This window comes from Oncorhynchus nerka, linkage group LG20 (assembly GCF_034236695.1).
Source record: "Oncorhynchus nerka isolate Pitt River linkage group LG20, Oner_Uvic_2.0, whole genome shotgun sequence".
Taxonomy (NCBI): domain Eukaryota; kingdom Metazoa; phylum Chordata; class Actinopteri; order Salmoniformes; family Salmonidae; genus Oncorhynchus; species Oncorhynchus nerka.
In genome coordinates, this window is record NC_088415.1 from 53146967 (window position 1) to 53170282 (window position 23316).

The following is a 23316-nucleotide window of genomic DNA, read 5'->3' on the forward strand; positions in this document are numbered from 1 at the left end:
GTCTGGTTCTGACTCCATGGTTGAAAGACAGAGGTCACTAGATGGCCATGCTAAACTGTCACGTTCTGTCACGTTCTGTCTTTGTTTTAGTATGGTCAAGGGCGTGAGTTGGGTGGGTTGTCTATGTTCGTTTTTCTATGATTTGCTATTTGTGTGTTTGGCCTGGTATGGTTCTCAATCAGAGGCAGCTGTCAATCGTTGTCCCTGATTGAGAAACATATTTAGGGAGCCTGTTTTCTATTGTGTTTCGTGGGTGATTGTTTTCTGTTGTGTGTTCTGCACCAGCCAGAACTGTTTTCGGTTGTTTCTCTTTGTTATTTTTGTTGTTTCCGTGTTCATTTGAATAAATATGGACACATACAGCGCTGCAAATTGGTCCGATCTCTCTTACTCCTCATCAGAGGAAGATGACGAACATTACATAAACTGGATAATAGTGTCAATATGGTCAGATTTGATGAGTAGGTACTAGGTAGAGATTGTTCTTTATCAAATAGGGTAAGAGGTCAAATTCAGGGTACGGTTATAGTTCAGGTTTGGGGTTAATAGCATTTGTGTAACATTTGTGTCTATCCATCTGTCCTTTCTAGCATGGCCTGATGTGACGATCATGGAACTTATGGGTCATATAGGTCATTAGTTGTGGAACAAAGTGACTAATATCCACAGCTAGAGGTCAGCAGAAAACGTCACCTTTAACATCAATACCTGCTTTTGTTAACTTACCCCTCTTAATCATTGGTATGCGTTGCTTTTATGTCACTTTTTTCACTTATAGTATTGTAAAGTGCTGCTCATCCATTGCTAATGTCTAGCGCGCACCAGGGTGATGCATGGCAGCCATTTTGCACCAGAACCCTCACCACATGTTGGCTATCACATTGGATGACAGAGGACAACAAATCGGCCATTTAAAACTAGTATTTTATTAAGAAACATTATACATTGTTTAGGCATACTGGCAAATAGCCAGCAAGTTAACACACAATCACAATCATCAAATTCACTGTGGAAGTAAATTCGATTGAATCATTCATAAATATATAAAGATATTCATTAAAGTGACATAAACGTTATAATAGCTGCATATTGAAAATATTCAAACATTCAAAGTCAATAGTCGGCTGTACTAGGAACTGGAAAATTCTGTCCTTCTACGTCTTGTGGTGAGTTGTTGACCATTGAGAAGCAATTTTGAGAAGCAATGTTGTTTTGTGAGGATTGTTGTTGGCTGGTTGTACGATAGTGGTGGTTGTAGTAGAAGTAGTAGTTGAGGTGATGTGATGTTTTTGCAGTGTGTGAGACTTGTTCTTCTCGTTCAGGTACTGCATGGTTTTCTGTGCCCAGGGGTTGGAAGTGTCAGAGCAGATTCGTAGGCCTTTCACTGTGACAAACCTGGGGAAAGAACAGGTTTAAAAAAACAATCAGACCAGTCACAATACGCGCTCAAAACAGTCATGCTTTCTATGAACCAACTGTCTATCTGGGTATAATGCATTATGAATGCATTCATATACTGCATTCACAACAGCTGAAATAAGTAAGGGATAATCAATGGAAAATGAACAATGTGAAAAGTGTGTTCCACGACCCGCTAGCGGAGTGAAACTAACCTTCCACAGTTGCATTATTTTCCAGAGAACACATAGAGCCCCGAGTTGATTATGCCTTTTAATACCATGGCTATAATTTAACACATTTGCCGTAAAAAGTGTTCAATGTTCAACATCCACTGACGTAGCTAGCAAGTTTACTCGATAGCTACTGTAGTTGCCTTGGTAGTCAAACAAACAGACTTGCTAGTTTAGCTAACCACAGTAATGGCTTGCTATTCTTAATATCGAATTCAACAATGCCAATGATGTTATGAGCACTTACATCACTGCCTTTATGTTACACATGGCTGTGTCCTGTAGGTAGTAGGAATCGATCAGGTTGCGGCGCACTATAGTGCCTTTAATCTCCAAACAGCAGGAGATTACTGATCCACCGGCTACAAGAGAGAGAAGAGTTGTAATTATCATGTTCATCATCATCCATGTCCACTGTACTTATAAAGCATGACATGATTTTCTTCCCCTTGAATTTCCATCGTCATCAATTTGCTTCCTATGCTAAGAACAAACATATTGAGTGGAATCTAACACTATCTAACCAAATGCATGATCACAGGACACACACACACACCTTGAGCAGAAGTGGTGGACATCAGTAGAGTGGTGGTGAAGAGAAGCAGGAGAGCGAGGAGGGCCTTCATTCTGCCTGTATCACTGGGTCTGCAGTCAGATGTGTCACGCTCACCAGAACTGTAGCTCTTTTTAAGCCCACCAACCTCATACGCAGAGACACAACATACCCGTATGCAAATACTTTTCCTACACTCAGAGAGCATCACAGACGGGTTTCCTCCCACAGAACCCCCTAACCATGAGGACTGTCTCCCCCGCTATCACTTTCTCATCACTGGTGACTTAGCGGGTTTCCATAGCGGTGGTGAGTGACACTACTATTTCTAGTTCTATGACTGTAGTACTGAGCGGCTGGTTTAATGCATGTCTATGTGGACACAGAGGGAAGCGCTGTGTTTTGGTTAAGAAATGGCATGATAACATGCCCGACTGGTCTCTCAGTATTAGTGTTAGTGAGACAGTTTAATAAGAGGCCCATGTAGCATTTGAGGCTAACCACAAGATAGGTTGACAATGGAAGGGAGGACATTTTGAGAGGCGTCACATCCAAATGGAAGATGTGGCTTGAGTGGAACGCCAAACAATTCCTACGCTAACCCTGACTGACTGTGCATACTGTACTATTCACACAGTAGTGGCAGTAGTGTGGCAGACACTGTTAAAATGGAGCCTTCAACCTGTCACTGTGTGAGATTCAGTTAGTTACCACAAGGGTAAAATGAGAAGTTGCCAATGACCTTTTATTTTTATATCAAAGCTTTGCAGCAGTAAAAACACCTGTAGAATCAATTAATATCAAGCCAAACACATTACTGTTATAATGTATTTATCTTAAACTGATTTAGAAACAGTTTACTAGGTAATAAATGCAAAAAAAAAAGACCCCCAAAAAATCAAAAAAGTAAATAAGCATGTTAGTGTTTGTCATGTAAATACTGATTAGGTCCAGTTTGAACAATCCAAGACTGATCTGTCGGATGGCAAGGATATTTCCTCCAAATATTCTGCTAGGCCATACAAATACTGTGGTGAATGTCCAACTCCTATAATGATGTTATGCACCATGGTGACCATCACTTTGAAGGTAAACTGACCAGGAAAAGCCCTAGTCAGATGAATCCTGCGTAGTCGAGATGTGTTTTCTGTTGCTGCAGGTTCTGAGGTAAAGTTGAACCTGATGAGTGGAGCTACTCATCTCTCCGACCACAGATTGTTTAGACCTCTCTAAATAACACACACACGCATGCACACACACCGTTCCACTGGTTATGATATTTCTGTGGCCACGTGTTCTTTAGACTCCTGAAAGTCCCCTTAACGTTCTTGGGACATTGTGTCATGGCCCCCTGGAGGTGTTTGACACGTGATGGTCCCAGGTGCCCCAAACGATTATAAGTAAAGTAATTAAATGGTATGGGGGTTATAAGGTAACTGTTATAATGTTCAGCTAAAATAGTGTAAAATCTTCAATCAGTGACTATATGATTGCATTTGGCATGATCACTTCACACTGACTTTTCAATATGACCCCACATGCGTTTGAATTTACAACCTCTGGACTTGGGGTGTGCTGAACTTCCTGCTGGGCCACCAAAATCTGTCAAATTTCAGAAGTCCCCTACACATTCATCAGTGGTTCACCAATCAGGGCCTTAATGGGCTTGGCAACAGCAAACAAGGACGATGTGTCATGAAACTAGGGTGCGTGTGCCCTGGGTAAAATGTTTGTTTGTTTGTTGGTAGAACGCCTCTTTGCGACCATCAGGTGACGTCCCTGGGATGAACCGGGGACTACACAAAAACCTCCAGGGAACCATGACACAACGTCCCAAGAACGTCCTAAAAACGTCCTCGGGGACATTCCCGGGACCAACCGAGAACTAGACAAAACCACCAAGGGACCAGGACACAACGTCCTGACGACTTTAGGCCGACTATTACGTGACATCATGGGGTCGTCCTAACAAACTCATTATTGTTTGCAGGGGTCATATCTGAAAGTAATTGTTATCAGTGTCCAGATGAATCATTGGTTATTATTAGAGATGCCTTTTCTGTTGCTGTGGGATCTGAGTCAGGGTTTTATCTGATGAGTGGAGCTACTACTCGCTCTTTCCACTGGTTTATGATGTGTTATGAAGTGTTCTTAACACAGGGCCTAGGTGGGACATGGTAAGAACAGAAAGGTGATGGGGGCTGAGGGAGGAACAGGAAGAGAGTGAGAGAGGTGAAGAAAAGACAGGGGCTTACAAGAAAGGAAGTAGGGGTAGTGTTGGTGGTCTACTCAGTCATTCCATCAGTGTTTGCATGAAATAAGTCGCAACACAACCACTGTACAGTAAGAAGCATTTAAAGTAGCTGCGGACAGAGATTGATTGTGTGTCCTATTCGTACGGTTCATGCAAATAAGGCAGACACCATCAATAATAATAATAATAATAATTATAAGTAATAATAATACAATGTAGACAGTTGAAATATAAGTGGCCGAGCACGTATGCATAGATCTGTGCAAAAGACAAAGAGGAAGAGAGAAAGAGAGAGAGAAAGAGAAAAAGAGAGAGAGAGAGAGAAAGAGAGAAAGAAAGTAAGACAGAGAGTGAGAGAAAGAGCAGAGGTGTCGTCTAACCACAAACATGTACTGTAGGTGAGATAAGTGTGTAGGAGAGACTGGAACACTGTAGTCCGTTATCACAGCCCATGTGTTCAAAAGTACACACTGCGCGTTGCCCACACACACACACAGACTTCTGTTCCAAGCCTGAGGGTTGCTCTCCGGTTGAGAGACAAAGAGAGTATAGCCTCAGGGCTAGTCTATGTTAATGTGCCTCCAGGATATATTAGCTAAGTCATATTTAATATACTGTTCCGTCTGTATAGGGATTCCTATGGTGGGAGAGGCATGGGGACACTCTGACCATCACTTCCCCTCTCTCTCTGTTGTCCTTCCCTCCATCACATTTTTGGGTGCAAATGAATGGGTAAGCATGGAGATGGTCATTTCCAAACTAGTTCTCTTTAAGCCATGTTCTGGGCTGAGATAGGCCTATCGACAGATAACTTAAACTCCTAGCCAACCTGAATGTAATAAAGGTTTGATGAAAGGTTGCACATGATAGTCAGAAAAGGGCAGAGAAGTAAATAACACAACCAGGTTTGGGGTTAATTCCACAAATGCAATTCTAGTTCAATTCCCCCTCATTGTAAATTCCATTTAATTCAATTCAAATTCCTGGTCAGTCTCTGAATTCAGTGATGATTAAATTCCTCCCAATTACAATGTTAGGTGCATTCCAATAATTAAATTCCCAATTAAATTCCCCAACAATTACACAATTCCAATTCCTTCAGCCATTCAGGCTGATCATGTCACTGTTAGCTATACTGGCAATATACAAATCCATGTAAAAATGACATTTGATATGATATTTGTTTTATACTAGGTGGAATTTTAAATGGAATTAGAATTGACCCCAACTAGATAGACACTGGACCCAACTAGACAGACATCAATTAAATAATAATATAAATCATCATCATCATCATAATATTATAATATATGCAATTTAGCAGATGTTCAGAAACTTGTATGGTTCATAAACTCTGTCTATCAAAGACAATTCGTAAAAATCCAAATAACTTCACAGATTGTCATTGTAAAGGGTTTAAACACCGTTTCCCATGCTCGTTCAATGAACCATAAACAATTCATGAACATGCACATGTGGAACGGTTGTTAAGACACTAACGGATTACAGACAGTAGGCAATTAAGGTCACGGATATGAAAACTTAGGACACTAAAGATGCCTTTCTGCTGACTCTGAAAAACACCAAAAGAAAGATGCCCAGATGCTAATCTGTGTGAATGTGCCTTAGGCATGCTGCAAGGACAGCCACCATTGAGTGGCTGCTGCCAACACACTGTCATTGACACTGACCCAACTCCAGCCACTTTAATAATGGGAATTGATGGGAAATGATGTAAATATATCACTAGCCACTTTAAACAATGCTACCTTATATAATGTTACTTACCCTACATTATTCATCTCATATGCATAAATACTGTACTCTACATCATCGACTGCATCCCTATGTAATACATGTATCACTAGCCACTTTAACTATGCCACTTTGTTTACTTTGTCTACATACTCATCTCATATGTATATACTGTACTCGATACCATCTACTGTATGCTGCTCTGTACCATCACTCACTCATATATCCTTATGTACATATTCTTTATCCCCTAACACTGTGTATAAGACAGTAGTTTTAGAATTGTTAGTTAGATTACTTGTTGGTTATCACTGCATTGTCGGAACTAGAAGCACAAGCATTTCGCTACACTCGCATTAACATCTGCTAACCATGTGTATGTGACAAATAAAATTTGATTTTGAAGGAGGCATGAGGACTGAGATGTGGCCAGGGCAATAAATTGCAATGTCCATACTGTGAGACGCCTAAGACAGCGCAACAGGGAGACAGGACGGACAGCTGATTGTCCTCGCAGTGGCAGACCCAGTGTAACAACACCTACACAGGATTGGTACATCCGAACATCACACCTGCAGGACAGGTACAGGATGGCAACAACAACTGACTGGGTTACAACAGGAACGCACAATCCCTCAACCAGTGTTCAGACTGTCCGCAATAGGCTGAGAGAGACTGGACTGAGGGCTTGTAGGCCTGTTGTAAGGCAGGTCCTCACCAGACATCACCGGAAACAATGTTGCCTATGGACACAAACCCACCGTCGCTGGACCAGACAGGACTGGCAAAAAGTTCTCTTCACTGACGAGTCACGGTTTTGTCTCACAAGGGGTGATGGTTGGATTCACGTTTATCGTCAAAGAAATTAGCGTTACACCGAGGCCTGTACTCTGGAGCGGGATCGATTTGGAGGTGGAGGGTTCGTCATGGTCTGGGGCGGTGTGTCACAACATCATCGGACTGAGCTTGTTGTCATTGCAGGCAATCTCAACGCTGTGTGTTACAGGGATGACATCCTCCTCCCTCATGTGGTACCCTTCTTGTAGGCTCATCCTGACACGACCCTCCAGCATAACAATGCCACCAGCCATACTGCTCTTTCTGTGAGTGATTTCCTGCAAGAAAGCAATGTCAGTGTTCTGCCATGGCCAGCGAAGAGCCCGGATCTCAATCCCATTGAGCACGTCTGGGACCTGTTGGACCGGAGGGTGAGGGCTAGGGCCATTCCCCCCAGAAATGTCTGGGAACTTGCAGGTGCCTTGGTGGAAGAGTGGGGTGACATCTCACAGCAAGAACTGGCATATCTGGTGCAGTCCATGAGGAGGAGATGCACTGCAGGACTTAATGCAGCTGGTGGCCACACCAGATACTGACGGTTACTTTTGATTTTGACCCCCCCTTTGTTCAGGGACACATTATTCCATTTCTGTTAGTCACATGACTGTGGAACTTGTTCAGTTTATGTCTCAGTTGTTGAATCTTGTTATGTTCATATAAATATTTACACATGTTAAGTTTGCTGAAAATAAACGCAGTTGACAGTGAGAGGACGTTTCTTTTTTTGCTGAGTTTATATATTAATAGAGAGTTACCTAAACTGAAGTAGGTGAGAGGTTCACACAGCCAAAGGAACATTAGACAAGATCAGTCATTGACACAGGCTTTGCGAGACAGCATATGACATCACATATTACAGTATGTCTTTTTTAGCGTACACTGAATATACAAAGATGTTCAAATAAACCTAGATGTAAACTAAACCCAGCAAGACATTCCCAGGTAAGGGATAGGTCAAGCTCTTACAACTTGGCAATGACCAAACTCTGGATTATGAATGGGGGAAAAGCAGAACTTCTGTTGTTACACTCTCTCTTTCCGTTCTAATTCATAAACGTAAGACGTTGGCAATAGCTTAAACTACATCTTCATTCAGAAAAACGGATCTGAATGACCAAACTGCTGGTAAAGTCTAGGCCTACTTCTGCTTTTCATGAAGGGGGAATCACAATGCAGAACTAGAGAATAATGGCGTTTTCAAACATGATTTCACGACATTTGGTCATTTGTCTTTCACCATTTCAGGGTGCACTTTATCTGAACGTTTCTACTATTCAACGACCACAACAACACCTTGCCCAATGCAGTCTGAAGACAGGCCGTGCCCTGAAAGGCATGACTACCCAACCCATGGGTCCAAACATGACTCAATACCCACACCATCTACCTGTTTCCTGTCACACCAAACTCATATGTAACACAGACACAGAGCTGTCTCTAAGGAAATCAATGGGACGGATGCATCTCAATAGCTTTAGGCAATACGTTTCTGCATATATTATGAGTTGCCTTTTTATCCACAAAGGCATATTTTCGCTCAATTCCTATTTTTTGCCAAAAGTGCAATCTGAAGTACAGGAGAGTGCAGTCTGCACACTGCAAAAAGTCATCATCGATATTCCCTGTTGTGGTTAACCTTTCTGCCTGATAAGATGCTGGTGGTGGTAAGAAGCTTCCCCTAGTCAGGGGATGAGCAACTAGCCGCCCGCCGACCATTTGAAAGCCCTCGGATCATTGGAATTATTTATTTTTTACTCAGTCGGGGTCTCAACTTACTGTTGAGAGTTAGAATAGTAGAATGCAATTCCTTAATATGGTTGTGTATCAGCTGTTTTTCTCTTGTTATGTCAGTCACTGACAGTCTATCTAAACTTGTTATTATGGTCGAATTACTGACCTGGCTAAGAAAACAAATATTTTGTTAGTCAGTCTCACTCAGATATCAAATTAAAAACTGCAAACATTTCTCTCCAGCTCATTTTCCTCTCTGCCCCATGTCAAGATGTGTAGAATTGCAGCAAACTTGTTTTAAAATATTAGTCAGCCACCAATTTGCAAGTTCTCCCATAAAAATATGAGAGAGGCCTGTAATTTTCATCATAGGTACACTTCAACTATGACAGACAAAATAAAAATCCAGAAAATCACATTGTAGGATTTTTAATGAATTTATTTGCAAATTATGGTGGAAAATAAGTATTTGGTCAATAACAAAAGTTTATCTCAATACTTTGTTATATACCCTTTTTTGGCAATGACAGAGGCCAAACGTTTTCTGTAAGTCTTCACAAGGTTTTCACACACTGTTGCTGGTATTTTGGCCCATTCCTCCATGCAGATCTCCTCTAGAGATTTTCTATGGGGTTTCTGGAGAAGGCCACTCCAGGGAAATGCTTCTTGCACAATTGCCCGGGCGGTGTGTTTGGGATCATTGTCATGCTGAAAGACCCAGCCACGTTTCATCTTCAATGCCCTTGCTGATGGTAGGCTTTGTTACTTTGGTCCCAGCTCTCTGCAGGTCATTCACTAGGTCCCCCTGTGTGGTTCTGGGATTTTTGCTCACCGTTCTTGTGATCATTTTGACCCCACGGGGTGTGGAGCCCCAGATCGAGGGAGATAATCAGTGGTCTTGTATGTCTTCCATTTCCTAATAATTGCTCCCACAGTTGATTTCTTCAAACCAAGCTGCTTACCTATTGCAGATTCAGTCTTCCCAGCCTGGTGCAGGTCTACAATTTTGTTTCTGGTGTCCTTTGACAGCTCTTTGGTCTTGGCCATAGTGGAGTTTGGAGTGTGACTGTTTGAGGTTGTGGGCAGGTGTCTTTTATACTGATAACAAGTTCAAACAGGTGCCATTAATACAGGTAACGAGTGGAGGACAGAGGAGCCTCTTAAAGAAGAAGTTACAGGTCTGTGAGAGCCAGAAATCTTGCTTGTTTGTAGGTGACCAAATACTTATTTTCCACCATAATTTGCAAATAAATTAATGAAAAATCCTACAATATGATTTTCTGGATTTTTTTTCTCATTTTGTCTGTCATAGTTGAAGTATACCTATGATGAAAAATACAGGCCTCTCTCATCTTTTTAAGTGGGAGACCTTGCACAATTGGTGGCTGACTAAATACTTTTTGCCCCACTGTATATATATATAGGCCAACGAATTGGTGTGGACTGGGGCTGGTGCACTTGGTTTCAGGGAACGGAAAACTCTCCCTCTTTCTTCCTCTTTTCAGTTTCCTGCTCTGACCGCAAAGGACCGATCTGGATGGAGGGAGGAAGGATGGAAGGAGGGAGGGCGGGAGAGGAGGAAGGAGGGCTGTGAAATGTGTGCAGTCACCAGCACATGATCTCATGACCTCACAGCATGCCCAAACATATCTGTTGACATCCTCACTTGTGGCCCCCGCCACCCCACCCCACCATGCCACACATACACATACAAATACACACAGTGTCGTATGGCAGTATAGAAAAATGTGCAGTTGTTAAGTTGCTAATTCCCTGCTATTCTACACATTTTGAGTAGTGCACACACACACACACACAGTACCTACCGCTGCACAGTGGAAATCACAATCTAGTCACCCCTAGCCCTGGGTTTGTTTCATTTCAATGGACTAGGCCCGTGCAAATGAATGTCCCTTATAAGACTCATGAAAGAACCATCCCTAACCTAAATCCAACATAAATTCTACATTTTCCAACAGTAGAGAAATCCATAGGCCTGAATCCATCTAGTCAGTGGCCTGACCATCATTTTTTCAGAGTTTCATTCAATAAGCACACCATGGTCCTAATTACACAATCTTTGCAGGAAATGTCTGACTAAGCAGAAGCACCCATGAGTGTCCCCCCGTCCCCCGTGACCCCAGCCAACCCCATCCTCGCTCTGAAAAAATTAAAAACAGATCCGGTCGGACTGAATCAGGTTCCTCATTTTAGGGTTTAAAAGCTGAGGATCTGGTCAAGAAAGATCAGTCATCTCCTCTCCTCCAGCCGGTTCTAGCCTTCAGAATCAGACAAGAACACAGTTGTGAACACCACCATAGTAACCATGCAGCTGTGCTACGGACCAATGGCGTGCCTCGCTCTCTTCGCTGTCATTCTCTCGTTAACAGCCACTGACACTGGTAAGTACAGTCTGCTACTGTAGTGAATTTGGGGGGTATAGCCCTTGCAGGACTTGAACCAACAACTTTGCATATGTTCATCCAACAACTAAAATTATGCCAAGAGATCTGTAACCCTTGGCAAAGTTATTGGTTTAGCCCTATTTTTGTGTTTTATAAACTCTGTAAATACAATATTTTCTGGAATAAAATCAGGTGGTGGTGGGTTAAAACATGTTGTACTAAACCACATATGCTTCTTTAACTCTTCAGACGCCAACAAGGTTCACAACTGTTGCACAAATGTCTCCAAGCAGAAGATCACCGTTCCCATCATCGGCGCCAGACTGCAGAAAAAGGCCCTCCCCTGCGTCAACGCTGTCATGTAAGAACCTCTCCATCCCAACAGAACACAGAACTTCACAAATCATCATGTATTAAGGCCCACTCTTACAACCTCCAGACAGACGAATGAGTTAGGACAAAAGAGTAGGACAGCTGTCTCAATGTTGTCATCCTGTGTTCCGCACAGCTTCGAGATCGACAACGGAGAGACCATCTGCAGCCATTGGAAAGAGTCCTGGGTTCGAAAAGCATTCTTCCAACTGGAGTAAGTCCTCAACAATATAACCAATGAGTGATCAATAGTCAGTCCTATTCATTCATATACATAGTGTAGTACTCCCTGTAGGCTAATCCTGAAATACTCACCGGTTACATACTTTCATGGCTGGCTAGAGTAGGTGACTTGCATAAAGACCTGTACAAGCGCCATTAGTAGAAAAGACCGGATGTAAAATAAATAAATGGTTGGTGGAAAGTTGAAATGCTTACTTTTGCTGCTGTTTCTTCTAGGATGGCCAGAAAGTCCCTGGACACACAGGTCCCCACCGCCAACTCCCCCACCACATCCCCATAGAGGACGCTCTTCACCCTCATCATCATCATCGTCACTCGCTGAACTTGAGGGATGGCGTTGTTTAAACCTGTAATTGAAAGGATAAACTATTACATTATTTATGCTAAAGAAGGTACATGTAAAGCCATCGAGATAATATGAGAGAAACTGGTGTATTTATTATTTATTGCCAGTTGAAGTATTTATTGGGTGTTTTATATGTAGATTGAATGGCTTTGTATGAATTGCAGTTTGCTATATGCTATTAACATTTAGTTAATTCATATGATGTGCATTTTAAAGTCAAAGGTCAACAGCCTATTTCCAAGTTGAAATAAACTGGAGATGTAAGAATGTATGTCAAGTATTTATACCAAATAAAACAACTGAATCCTTTGCTATCCCATCTTATAATCAATCCCCTTAGTCATTTCGTTAGAAACATGAGTCCTGCGTATTGTACATTCTCCATTTGCATGGGTTAGTTGGCTTCACACTCCCATTCAATTCTTCATTCTGAACCAGATTTTGGCTGAATTGCCTCTACTTATAGATTCTTGCCGCCACCGGGCGGATTCAATTTAGCATTGCAGCTACATACATTCAACATGTATGGACCTTTCCTTATTTCATCTCTTTCATTTCACACTTGACTTCGAAGCTCCATCAGCTCCTAGGGTTTGCGTTACAGTTGATGCAATTACGGTGGACGCCTAAACGGAAATGAAAACCACATGGAAATATGTTGTGACCTGCTGCACCGGTGTAGATGGAAGGGGGGATAGAAAGTTCCTAGATGTGCACGATCTCGCACTCCACTGGCTCCTTGACACGCGACATTCGGACGTTTCCTTTCAAAAAAAATCCAAAGCTCCAAACGGGACCTTTCTATTCATTTGCTTCCCAGCTAACGGCATTATTAACGTTTCACCTGGAGCCTGTCTATCAAATGAGGTGACACGGACGTTTGATGAGGCATTGTATGACGTTATTTAGCTTACGTTAGATGTTCGTGTCATTCGGTAAACAAGTCGAGCAAAATTATTCGAAGGATTATGCAAAATAATCACGAGTTGGAACCGCTAACGTAACGTTACCTAGCTAGCTAACGTTACTCGCCGAACTGTTGGCCAGCGGCTAATCAACTGCTATCCTAAACGTACTGTACTTTTGTATTCTTGACAGGTGCAAACTAGCCACGGTAACATAGTGCGCAAGATGGGGTTGTCGTTGTCATATCCACTGGTGAAAGAGCCAGAAAGTTATGTGGATCCTGATCTAAACGAAGGTAATGGCGTCAACAACCGTTAGTAGCTAAAATGCTGAATGAATAACCTGTGCATGGCTGGTGTACCATTCTTGTTTCCCAACGCCTCACCAGACTCCGACGAGATGAATTTTGCTATGGAAATGCATGAGATTAACTTGAGCTACACATACGACATGATCCAACAGAGGATTCGCTCTATCAAGGAGTCCGCCAAATTTGACAGTGAGTTTGGACCTCGTAATATTTGTTGTAAATATCCTATCAGAAATACTCGGGCTCCCAAGTGGCGCGGTGGTCTTTGGCACTGCATCTCCGTGCTAGAGGTGTTACTGCAGACCCTGGTTCGATCCTGGGCTGTTTCACATCTAGCTGTGATTGTGAGTCCCATAGGGCAGCGCTCAATCGGTTGGGAGGCCGGGGTAGGAGGTCATTGTAAATAAGAATTTGTTCTTTACTTACTTGCCTAGCTAGTTGAATACAAAAATAATGTTTGACTTTCAAGAAAAACATATTGGTCAAACTCGGCACAAATTCCTGTTAGCTACATAAAACTAATCCCATACAGTCATTGAATAATCTTAAATCCATGTTAGGTGCATAAAATTAACCCCATACAGTCATTGCATAATGCTAACCGGTTAAATTGGATTACTTTTCTCTATAATTTAGCCTAACAACAGGGTGGAACTGTATGGATTAGACAAACAGACCATCATCAAACATGGGAAAATAGATCAAACTGAGTGTATATACACTATATTGTAATGACCTGACTAGATCATAAATGAACAATTGTCCAGACAGAGGCTTGAGTTTGCGAATTGACGGTTTATTGAACCAACTTTACACAGGCTACTGTTTGGGCCGTAGCACACGCCAAATAGATGACAGATAACCCACAATCCAACCGTGACCTTCTCTTGTGAAGCCCAGATGTAAGAGAGAGAGAACAAAGGCTGAACCTGGTCTTAACTTCCAATGCCCAACCCCCCCTCCACGCCACTCCGCCAACCACCAGGATGCCCGGCATCAGAACATTCCAGGCATTCCCGTGATTGGCAGATAGCAGGTTGATTGACATGTCGGACCCCGCGAACACCGGGTACTGGTCAGTACAACACAACCACCTCCTAGCCTAGCACATAACACACAGCTGTCTGTGCGGGTCGCTACACAGCCCCCCCACCACAAAGTCCCTCGTCCCCGAGGGAACAAACAAAGTCTCTGAAGCGACCCGGAGGTCTCCTTTGCCTGCGTGGCCGTGATGGTCGCAGAGTGCCCCTCTGGGAACCAGGGGATGAAGGCAGGGATATGGGGGACAAGGAAGCGGGAACGGGTAATACAGTCCGTGGTTCTGGGGAACCACGCGGTGACACAGGGGGGGAGACAGGGGAGTGGGCTGTCTGGAGCCTTGTCTGCGGCACCTGAGGGTGGGTGCCTGGAGAATGTCATTGCCAGAGAGGGAATTGTGGGGGTTCCTGGGGTTTGGGGAGAAGAGGCCCCTCTGTATGGGGCTAACCTGTCCCGGTGCAGTGCCACCTTTCTCCCCCTGGGAGGAAGCTGCACCCGGTACACAACCTCCCCTACCCTCTCCAGGACACTGCAGGGTCCCACCCAGTGACTGTCCAACTTGGGGCATCTGCCTTTTTTCCTTAGGGGGCTGTAGACCCAGACCAGCTCCCCAGCCACAAAGTGCCTTCCCCGGGTGTGCACGTCATAGTTCCTTTTCCGCCTCACACCTGCATTCACCAGCTGCTCTCTGGCGAAGGTGTGGGCTGTCTCCAGGCGGTCCTGGAGTCTCCGGGCATACTCCGGCCCCGGAGGAACATGAGGGCTATCCAGGGGCCGACCAAACGCCATCTCCGCAGGGGTGCGGATCTCTCTCCCCAGCATGAGGAGGGCAGGCGTGCAGGAGGTGGAGTCTTGGACAGCGGAGCGGCATGCCATGAGGACCATAGGCAGGTGCTTGTCCCAGTCACGCTGGTGTTTGGAAGAGACGATGGCCAGCTGCTGTCCAAGCGTTTTGTTGAAGCGCTCCACAAGGCCATCACTTTGAGGATGGAGAGGAGTAGTGCGGGTCTTGTGCATACCCAGCCTCTCACACATGGTGGCGAACACACGGGACTCAAAGTTTCTGCCTTGGTCGCTGTGGATGGACTCTGCAGCTCCAAACCTGCTGAACATCCCCGCTGTCAGGGCGTCGACGATGGTCTCTGCCTCCTGGTCAGGCAGAGCATAGGCCTCGGGCCATTTTGTGAAATAGTCCATGGCCGTGAGCACCCAGCGGTTTCCACTGTCTGTGGTGGGGAACGGCCCAACTACATCCACTCCCACCCTCTCCATGGGAGCCCCCACTGGGAACTGTTGGAGCTGAGCATGAGAGCGGCCTGGGGGGCCCTTTCTCGCTGTGCAGTTGTCACAGCGGCGACAAAAGTCCTCCACATCCCTCTTGTGCTGCCCCCAGTAGAAGCCCTGACGGAGACGGCGCAGTGTTTTTGAGTACTCTGGAGCACAGCCTCCCGCAATGCTTTTGGGACCACCACCTGCCACCTCTCCTCTCCCGTAGCTGACTCCTTCCATGCCCGCTGTAGCACGCCATCAGCCAGCCGCAGTCTCTCAAACTTCGATCACAACCCTTTGGTCGCGAGTGAGAGCGCTGTCACCTCTTCCCATGGTGGCCTCACCTGCGCCTCTACCCACTGTAGCACTGGCTGTAGGTCTGTGTCCCGTCCCTGCTGCTGCCGCCATTCAGCCACGTCGACAGTCTGCAGCTCACAGCAGACAGGCCCGCTCACCCGACACACTGTGGCACAGACACCCTCCTCTGCCCGCAGCTCTCTCTCCCGTCCCTCTCTCCGTTCACAGTGGCGGCAGCCGTCTGCAGTACAGGGCCGACGGGACATGGCGTCGGCGTTGGAGTGGCGTGCCCCTGCCCTGTGCACCACCGTGAAGTCATACGGCTGAAGCTCCTCCAACCAGCGTGCCACCTGCCCCTCTGGCTCTCTGAAAGACATGAGCCACTGGAGAGCAGAGTGGTCAGTCCTTACAGTAAAGGGCAGACCACCCAGGTAGTACTTGAAGTGTTTGACGGAAGCCACAACAGCCAAGAGCTCCCGCCGGGTGACACAGTAGCGGCGCTCATGTTTGTCAAATGTTTTGCTGAAGTACGCCACCACTCTCTCCCCCTCTGGCCCCACCTGGGCCAGCACCCCACCCATGCCCACATTGCTCGCGTCTGTGTCCAGGATAAAGGGCAAGGTGAGGTCAGGGGCGAGCACGGGGGCCTCGATCAGTGCACGTTTGAGGGTGTTGAACGCCTCCTCACACTCCACTGTCCAAGTGAAAGCCTTGTCCTTCGGCAGCAGGCGGTTCAGTGGAGCAGCAACGCTTGAGAAGCCCCGTACAAACCTCCTGTAGTACGAGGCCAGGCCCAGGAAGCTCTTCAGCTGACGCTGGTCGGTGGGGTGGGCCAGTCTCTGACAGCCCCTACCTTGTCCTCCATGGTGCTGATCCCCTCCTTCCCCACTCGGTGGCCCAAGAAGGACACCTCTCTCCTCATGAAGTGGCACTTCTCGGGTGGAGCTTCAGACCTGCGGCAGCCACCCTCTCCAGCACACGCCGTAGCGCCCCCAGGGCTGACTGGAAGGAGCTGCCATGGGCCAGGATGTCATCGAGGTATACCAGACACTGCTGTCGGGGATGCCATCCAGCACCCTGTCCATCAAACGCTCAAAAGTAGCTGGAGCGTTGCACAGGCCAAAGCACAGGACCTTGAACTGCCAGTGTCCTCTGTTAGTGGAGAACGCAGTTTTGGCTCTGGCCTCTGGGGAGAGGGGCACCTGCCAGTAGCCACTGCGGAGGTCTAGTGAGGAGAACCAGGAGGACCCCTAACCAGGTCCAGCGACTCATCGATACGTGGTATGGGGTATGAGTCCTTCCTGGTTACCTCATTCAGCCGCCTGTAGTCCGCACAGAACCTCAGCTTGCCCCCTTCTTCGGAACCATGACGACTGGCGCCGCCCAGGGGCTGTCTGAGGGCTCAATGAAGTCTGCCCGCTGCATCTCCAACACAGCCTTGTCTGCCGCCTCCTGGCGTGCCAGCGGGATACGGCGGGGACGCATCTTGATGGGTCGAGCATCACCTGTGTCGATCTCATGCTGCACCAGAAGAGTCTGACCCACCTCTTCCTCACTCAACGCAAAGCTGTCTCTGAATTCAAACAGCAACTGCCACAACCGTTCCTGCTGCTCAGGGTCAAGACCAACACAGTTCCTCCCCCATATCTCCCTCACTGCAGACAGTGTCCTCTCCTCTCCCATCTGGGGTAGCTGGGCTGGGGGTGCGGCCCGGGCTCACAGAGGGCTGTGTCATGGAGGTAGCTGGGGAATGTAACACACCGCCGTAGGTGACAGGGGGACTGGGGAAAAGTCACACACAGCTGTGGGGAGGGGGCGCAGCCATGAGTCTCTGCTGCTTTAACTGTTGGAGTAAAGGGTTTGTTGGGTTGAGTGAATGTGACATTAGGGGGGCCATGGTGACTTCCGTCCCTCCCTGGAAGCTCAGTGTGCCCCTATTTAGGTCTAACTGGCAGCCTGTGCTCCTAAGAAAGTCCAACCCCAGGATACAAGGGTCCTGCACAGCCGCCACCCACACAGGATGACGCACAGTCCTGCCCCCTACTGTCAGAGTCATTATTCCCTTCCCTTTCATGGGTGCCAGCTCACCTGTGACTGTGCGGAGCTGCACAGTTGTAGGCTCACACTGAGTCCAACCTGGCACAATATCTGGCCTCACCAGGGTTACTGTGGACCCAGTGTCCACCAGGGCGGAGCAGGGCACCCCTCCACAGTGACAGGGACATGACAAAAGTCCCCAACACAGGTCCGGCCCACCACAACAACAGGCTCCCTCCGCTTGCCCTCGTCTGCTTCTGGGGAAGTGGAGCCTTGCTTCCCCGTCTGTGCCGGTGGGCTCCTCCTGAAGATGATGGTGGTTGGGATAGAAAGCCAGGGGTCCGCACTACCCGGTCTATGCGGACCCCGAGCCGTTTCCCTGAGCTCTGGGGGACATGGGGCAATCTCGGCGCAGATGGCCTGGCTGGCCACAACCCCAGCAGACCCTGGGACCAGGGCTTGTGTTTCGTGCCGCCTGTAGCGACACAGCCCGAATGAGTTCTGTCATTTCGGCCACCCAAGCAGGCTTTTCCGGCCCGGGCTGCTCTGCCCCCAGCTCGCACAGAGGGTGTGTCTCCCTGCACCCCCACCAAAGCCCCAGCTGAAGCCCCAGCCCACACCAGCTCCCTCTCCAAAGCCATCTCCAAGGCTGTCTGCAATGACTCAGGATGAGCCAGCTGGGTCTGTATGCGCAGCTCCGTAGGGGAGAGCGCCTGTATGAACTGGTCCCGTGCTAGCTCGCTCTGCACGGAGGGGGCATGTGAGCATATGCCCGCCGAGAGAGGCTCTCAATGTCATTAGCTAGCACCCGTAGAGGCTCTCCAGGCTGCCTGCGTCTATTCCTCAGTTCGGAGCGCAGTAGCCCGGGCTGTACACACTGTCCATAGCGCCTCCTCAGTGCTCCCACTAGAGCACCATAATCATGCCTGTCCTCGGGGCTAATCAATATCAAACAGGACAGAGTTTCATCCGTGAGGCATAAAGCCAACTGCAGTGCCCTTTCTTCATCCGACCACCCCTAAAATGAGCTAACAGTTCAAACTGAGCATGAAAAGCTTCCCAATCCGCCTTACCGGAATACTTCGGGGTCTTAACAGATACGGACGCAGCCGGGAACTGGGCGCCGCCATGTTTGTTTACATCCTGAGCCCCAGATTCCTCGTCACGCCGCGTCGCGTCGCCACTTCGGTCCGCCCACCAGAATCCGCGCGAAATACACTCGACGAAGCACTCATGCCCGCTTCAGCCACCATCACTCTAACGTCCTCCCTCAAGCGGCCTCTGCGCTCCGACGCCCTGGCGATCTCCTCAGACAGAACCCCGACGTCCATTCACACGCACCTCCTTGGCCATAATCGTCCCCTACCTCCACCTTCACTTTCGGATTCCTCGAAGCATTTTCAATCCCCGTTCTCACCTACGGTAGCTAGCCACATAAGTCAGCTAGCTAGCTGGCTAACTTGTATCAACGTTTTTACTTCTGACACCAATGTAATGACCTGACTAGATCATAAATGAACAATTGTCCAGACAGAGGCTTGAGTTTGCGAATTGACGGTTTATTGAACCAACTTTACACAGGCTACTGTTTGGGCCGTAGCACACGCCAAATAGATGACAGATAACCCACAATCCAACCGTGACCTTCTCTTGTGAAGCCCAGATGTAAGAGAGAGAGAACAAAGGCTGAACCTGGTCTTAACTTCCAATGCCCAACCCCCCCCTCCACGCCACTCCGCCAACCACCAGGATGCCCGGCATCAGAACATTCCAGGCATTCCCGTGATTGGCAGATAGCAGGTTGATTGACATGTCGGACCCCGCGAACACCGGGTACTGGTCAGTACAACACAACCACCTCCTAGCCTAGCACATAACACACAGCTGTCTGTGCGGGTCGCTACAATATATACAAAAGTATGTGGACACCCCTTGAAATTAGTGGATTTGGCTATTTCAGCACCCGTTGCTGACAGGTGTATAAAATCAAGCACACAGCCATGCAATCTCCATTGACAAACATTGGCAGTAGAATGGCCTTACTGAAGAGCTTAGTGACTTTAAATGTGGAACTGTCATAGGATGACACCTTTCCAACAAGTCAGTTTGTCAAATTTCTGCCCTGCTAGAGCTGCCCCAGTCACCTGTAAGTGCTGTTATTGTGAAGTGGAAACATCTAGGAGCAACAACAGCTCAGCCACGAAGTGGTAAGGTCACACAAGCTCACAGAACGGGACCACTGAATGCTGAAGCATGTACTCGGTTACAACACTCTGTGCTCGGTTACAACACTCACTACCGAGTTCCGAACTGCCTCTGTAAGTAATGTCAGCACAAAAACTGTTTGTCTGGAGCTTCATGAAATGGGTTTCCTTGGCCGAGCAGCCGCACACAAGCCTAAGATTACCATGCGCAACGCCAAGCATCGGCTGGAGTGTTGTAAAGCTCGCCGCCATTGGCCTCTGGAGTGATGAATCACGCTTCACCATCACCAACTTCATGGCAACATTTTGGCCCTTTGCGGTTTCAGCATGACAATTCCCCCGCACACAAAGTGAGGTCCATACAAAATGGTTTGTCGAGAGATTGGTGTGGAAGAACTTGACTGGCCTGCACAGAGCCCTGACCTCAACCCTATCAAACACCTTTGGAATGCCGACTGTGAGCCAGGCCTAACCGCCCAACATCAATGCCCGACCTCACTAATGCTCATGTGGCTGAATGGAAGCAAGTCCCCACAGCTATGTCCCACCCAAAAAATAATGGCACTTCCTGAACTTGATGTCATTGTTGGAAGGGGCTGTTTTCTTAAATGAGAATTACTACAAATTACTACAAAGTAACAGGGTGGAAAGTGATATCAGGGACACACAGAAAATGTTAAATACAAATATAATAAATACAATAATCATGAAAAAAACATATAATTTGATGAGAGAAATTTTAAGGACTATAAAAGAATGAAGAAATACAGCCTTAACAGCCAAATGCTCCATCTTAACATAGGGAGGGCAAACCCATGTTGGTGAATTCTGGTATATCATCAAATAAGTCAATCACAGCATGTTTTTGGATTTAATACATTTTTAAAATTCCATTTATATTCCGAAAACCTTAGTTGAAAATGATGCTGTTGCTGATCTTGTTGACAAGACGATTTAATAAATAGCCTAATGTCACAACAGTTCCAAATCAATAACCACAATGCAGAAACAGTTTGATATATTGAAAAACCTAAACATTCAAATGTATTATCGACACATACATGTGCAACAATAGTAATCATATTACTTCGATAATTTTTTTTAACAACACCTTGTAAACTGCACACGCACCAAAAACCCTGTTTTGACAAGTGACAATATATTACTCATATTGATCAGGGGGGGAAATCAGGTTGTACGTGCTGTTGAAACTAACAACAACAACAAAAACCATGGAAACTGGATATCTTACATATCAGTGTTGCAACATATCAGTGTTGCCAAAACCAAGACAAACACAACACTGTTTTATCAATTACTCCTAACGATATCAAGTTGATTTCAATAGAGGGAGGGGGGGGGATAGGTTGCACATTCTGTTCACTAGCACAACTCAAAAACCACACAGAATCTGGGAATCATTTGTATTTCACTGGTAGAGGGCAACACGTGGAAGTGTTTGCTTTTTGATTGACGTGAGTCACCAACGTGGCAAGTGTAATGTGACATATTTAATCACTCGTATCACTACACATTGAAACCAAAAGAACGGCCCAAGCGTTTGGGTAGTATGTGCTGTTTTAAACGTAGGTTATATCAAGGCCGTACAGAAACTAGGAATGACCTATACATGGTTGGTTTGACGAGAATTTGTAGAAGGCTTCTATCTATATTTTGGAATGGGCGGATGTTGATTTCGTGATTGTTGCAATCACGTAAGAGGGAACAAATCACCTTCTCTGATAGTTAACTTCAACGAATCACAACCCGCCATAGGATATCAACAGTGACGATGGTCGGTTGCTGTTGAAGAGAGAGTTTGAATGTCAAATCCGTGTATTGGTGTGTGGCCAGCGAGAGACCGTCCCGAATTATCCGTGGCATTTGAGAAATCAAATAATAGCTGCGTTCTAAGTCCTGCGACCCCCCGTTGACAAAATCAGCAGTACAAAACCAACGATATTGATCCGTTTTAAGCAATTGATATTGTGTCATCATGTTGCCTATAAACTTTTGTAGTTACATCACCAATCTGAAGTCAAAAAGGATCTGTACAGTGTGTTCAGAAAGTATTTACTACCTGCTGTGTTTTTATAAATGTAACCCGTGTGTGTCTGCCTGCGTGTAGAGTACAGCTACGACTGGAACACCAGTGTGTTGGATCTGAAGGACGAGTTCCCCCGCTGGACAGCTGATGACCTGCTCAACCTGAGACGGCAGTTTGAGATTTTTGACACCAACAAGGACCGCCTGCTGGACTTCAGCGAGTTGTGAGTGAACTTAGTACACGCCGATGTGACTTTTGATGTCACGTGGCTACTCGGTGGTATTTAGCTCAAGCCTAGGGGGCTGTAGGTGGCAGCACACGCACACAAATGCCATCTACAATAACGAGGTAGGTCTACTAAGTAGTCTTCTTGTGAATCGTGGTTTTAAACCATCACACTTGAATAAAGTGGCTACTGCGAGCACAGACTTACCTCCCTCTACCCCCTGACAGTTGCGCTTCTCTGAACATGGTCAACGATGCATCAACTATGGAGGCCAGGAAAGAAATGTTTAGTAGAGCGGACAAGGACAACTACAAGTCCATCAACTTCGAGGAGTACCTCCAGGTAGAGCACATGTCATGGCGCTGATGGGAAGTCTCTGCATCTACTTCCAACTCGGACCGTGTTGGCTCGTCTTGCACAACAGAGGATGAGTGTGTCCCCGTTTTCTCTTGTGTTTCTCGGCCTACATTGTGATTAGACCGGTCTGCGTTGTAACTGTGCTGTGTCCCCTCCAGCTGATGTATGACCTCAAGCAGGGCACGCCGGTCCCCAAGCCCCTCGAGAGCGAGGACGACAAGGACACGGCCACCGGTGACATCATCTGTGAAGTGGCCCGCATGGACACCTTCCAGCAGATGTGTTACGGGGTCTTCTAAACACAATTACACACTCCTGATGACATGATGGATTTGTTGTGCCTTAACTGGGATTGAGGAAATGACGTTGTATAAATTGGCTTTATATAATTCAAAATGATTAAATATACAGTTATTTTTCCCAACCTCTTGGTTTGTCTCAGGTGATCATTTGAAGTCGTGATGGGTTCTGGTTTTGCACTGTACTGTTGAACTCGGT

The 23316-nt window shown here is 46.4% G+C and overlaps 2 protein-coding genes across 4 annotated transcripts; one reads left to right on the forward strand and one right to left on the reverse strand.

Moving 5' to 3' along the window:
• Positions 1-905: 905 nt before the first annotated feature.
• Positions 906-3028, reverse strand: LOC115102751 (eotaxin-like). The gene is made up of 3 exons (XM_029623013.2): positions 2188-3028; positions 1879-1993; positions 906-1395 (listed from the first exon to the last, which is right to left on the reverse strand). The coding sequence occupies exons 1-3, from the start codon at positions 2390-2392 to the stop codon at positions 1155-1157; spliced, it is 561 nt and encodes a 186-aa protein (XP_029478873.1). The 5' UTR covers positions 2393-3028; the 3' UTR covers positions 906-1154.
• Positions 3029-12625: 9597 nt separating this feature from the next.
• On the forward strand, positions 12626-23242 carry si:ch211-122l24.6 (uncharacterized protein LOC557261 homolog). Of its 3 annotated transcripts, XM_029623014.2 has the most exons (6): positions 12630-12994; positions 13226-13328; positions 13422-13532; positions 22317-22458; positions 22689-22803; positions 22977-23242. In XM_029623014.2, the coding sequence occupies exons 1-6, from the start codon at positions 12764-12766 to the stop codon at positions 23115-23117; spliced, it is 843 nt and encodes a 280-aa protein (XP_029478874.2). In that variant the 5' UTR covers positions 12630-12763; the 3' UTR covers positions 23118-23242. The 3 variants fall into 3 exon arrangements, with proteins under 3 accessions (XP_029478875.2, XP_029478874.2, XP_029478876.1); XM_029623015.2 differs by lacking the exon at positions 13422-13532 and having other exon boundaries at positions 12626-12994; XM_029623016.2 differs by having other exon boundaries at positions 12630-13328.
• Positions 23243-23316: the final 74 nt, after the last annotated feature.

Coding starts and splice junctions, on each gene's coding strand:
- LOC115102751 (XM_029623013.2), bottom strand. CDS start 2,392: ATGCTCTCTGAGTGTAGGAAAAGTATTTGCATACGGGTATGTTGTGTC. Junction 1,994..2,187: donor GTCCACCACTTCTGCTCAAG/GTGTGTGTGTGT, acceptor TCTCTCTTGTAG/CCGGTGGATCAGTAATCTCC. Junction 1,396..1,878: donor TGTAACATAAAGGCAGTGAT/GTAAGTGCTCAT, acceptor TTCTTTCCCCAG/GTTTGTCACAGTGAAAGGCC.
- si:ch211-122l24.6 (XM_029623014.2), top strand. CDS start 12,764: ATGAAAACCACATGGAAATATGTTGTGACCTGCTGCACCGGTGTAGAT. Junction 13,533..22,316: donor GGAGTCCGCCAAATTTGACA/GTGAGTTTGGAC, acceptor GCCTGCGTGTAG/AGTACAGCTACGACTGGAAC. Junction 22,459..22,688: donor CTGCTGGACTTCAGCGAGTT/GTGAGTGAACTT, acceptor ACCCCCTGACAG/TTGCGCTTCTCTGAACATGG.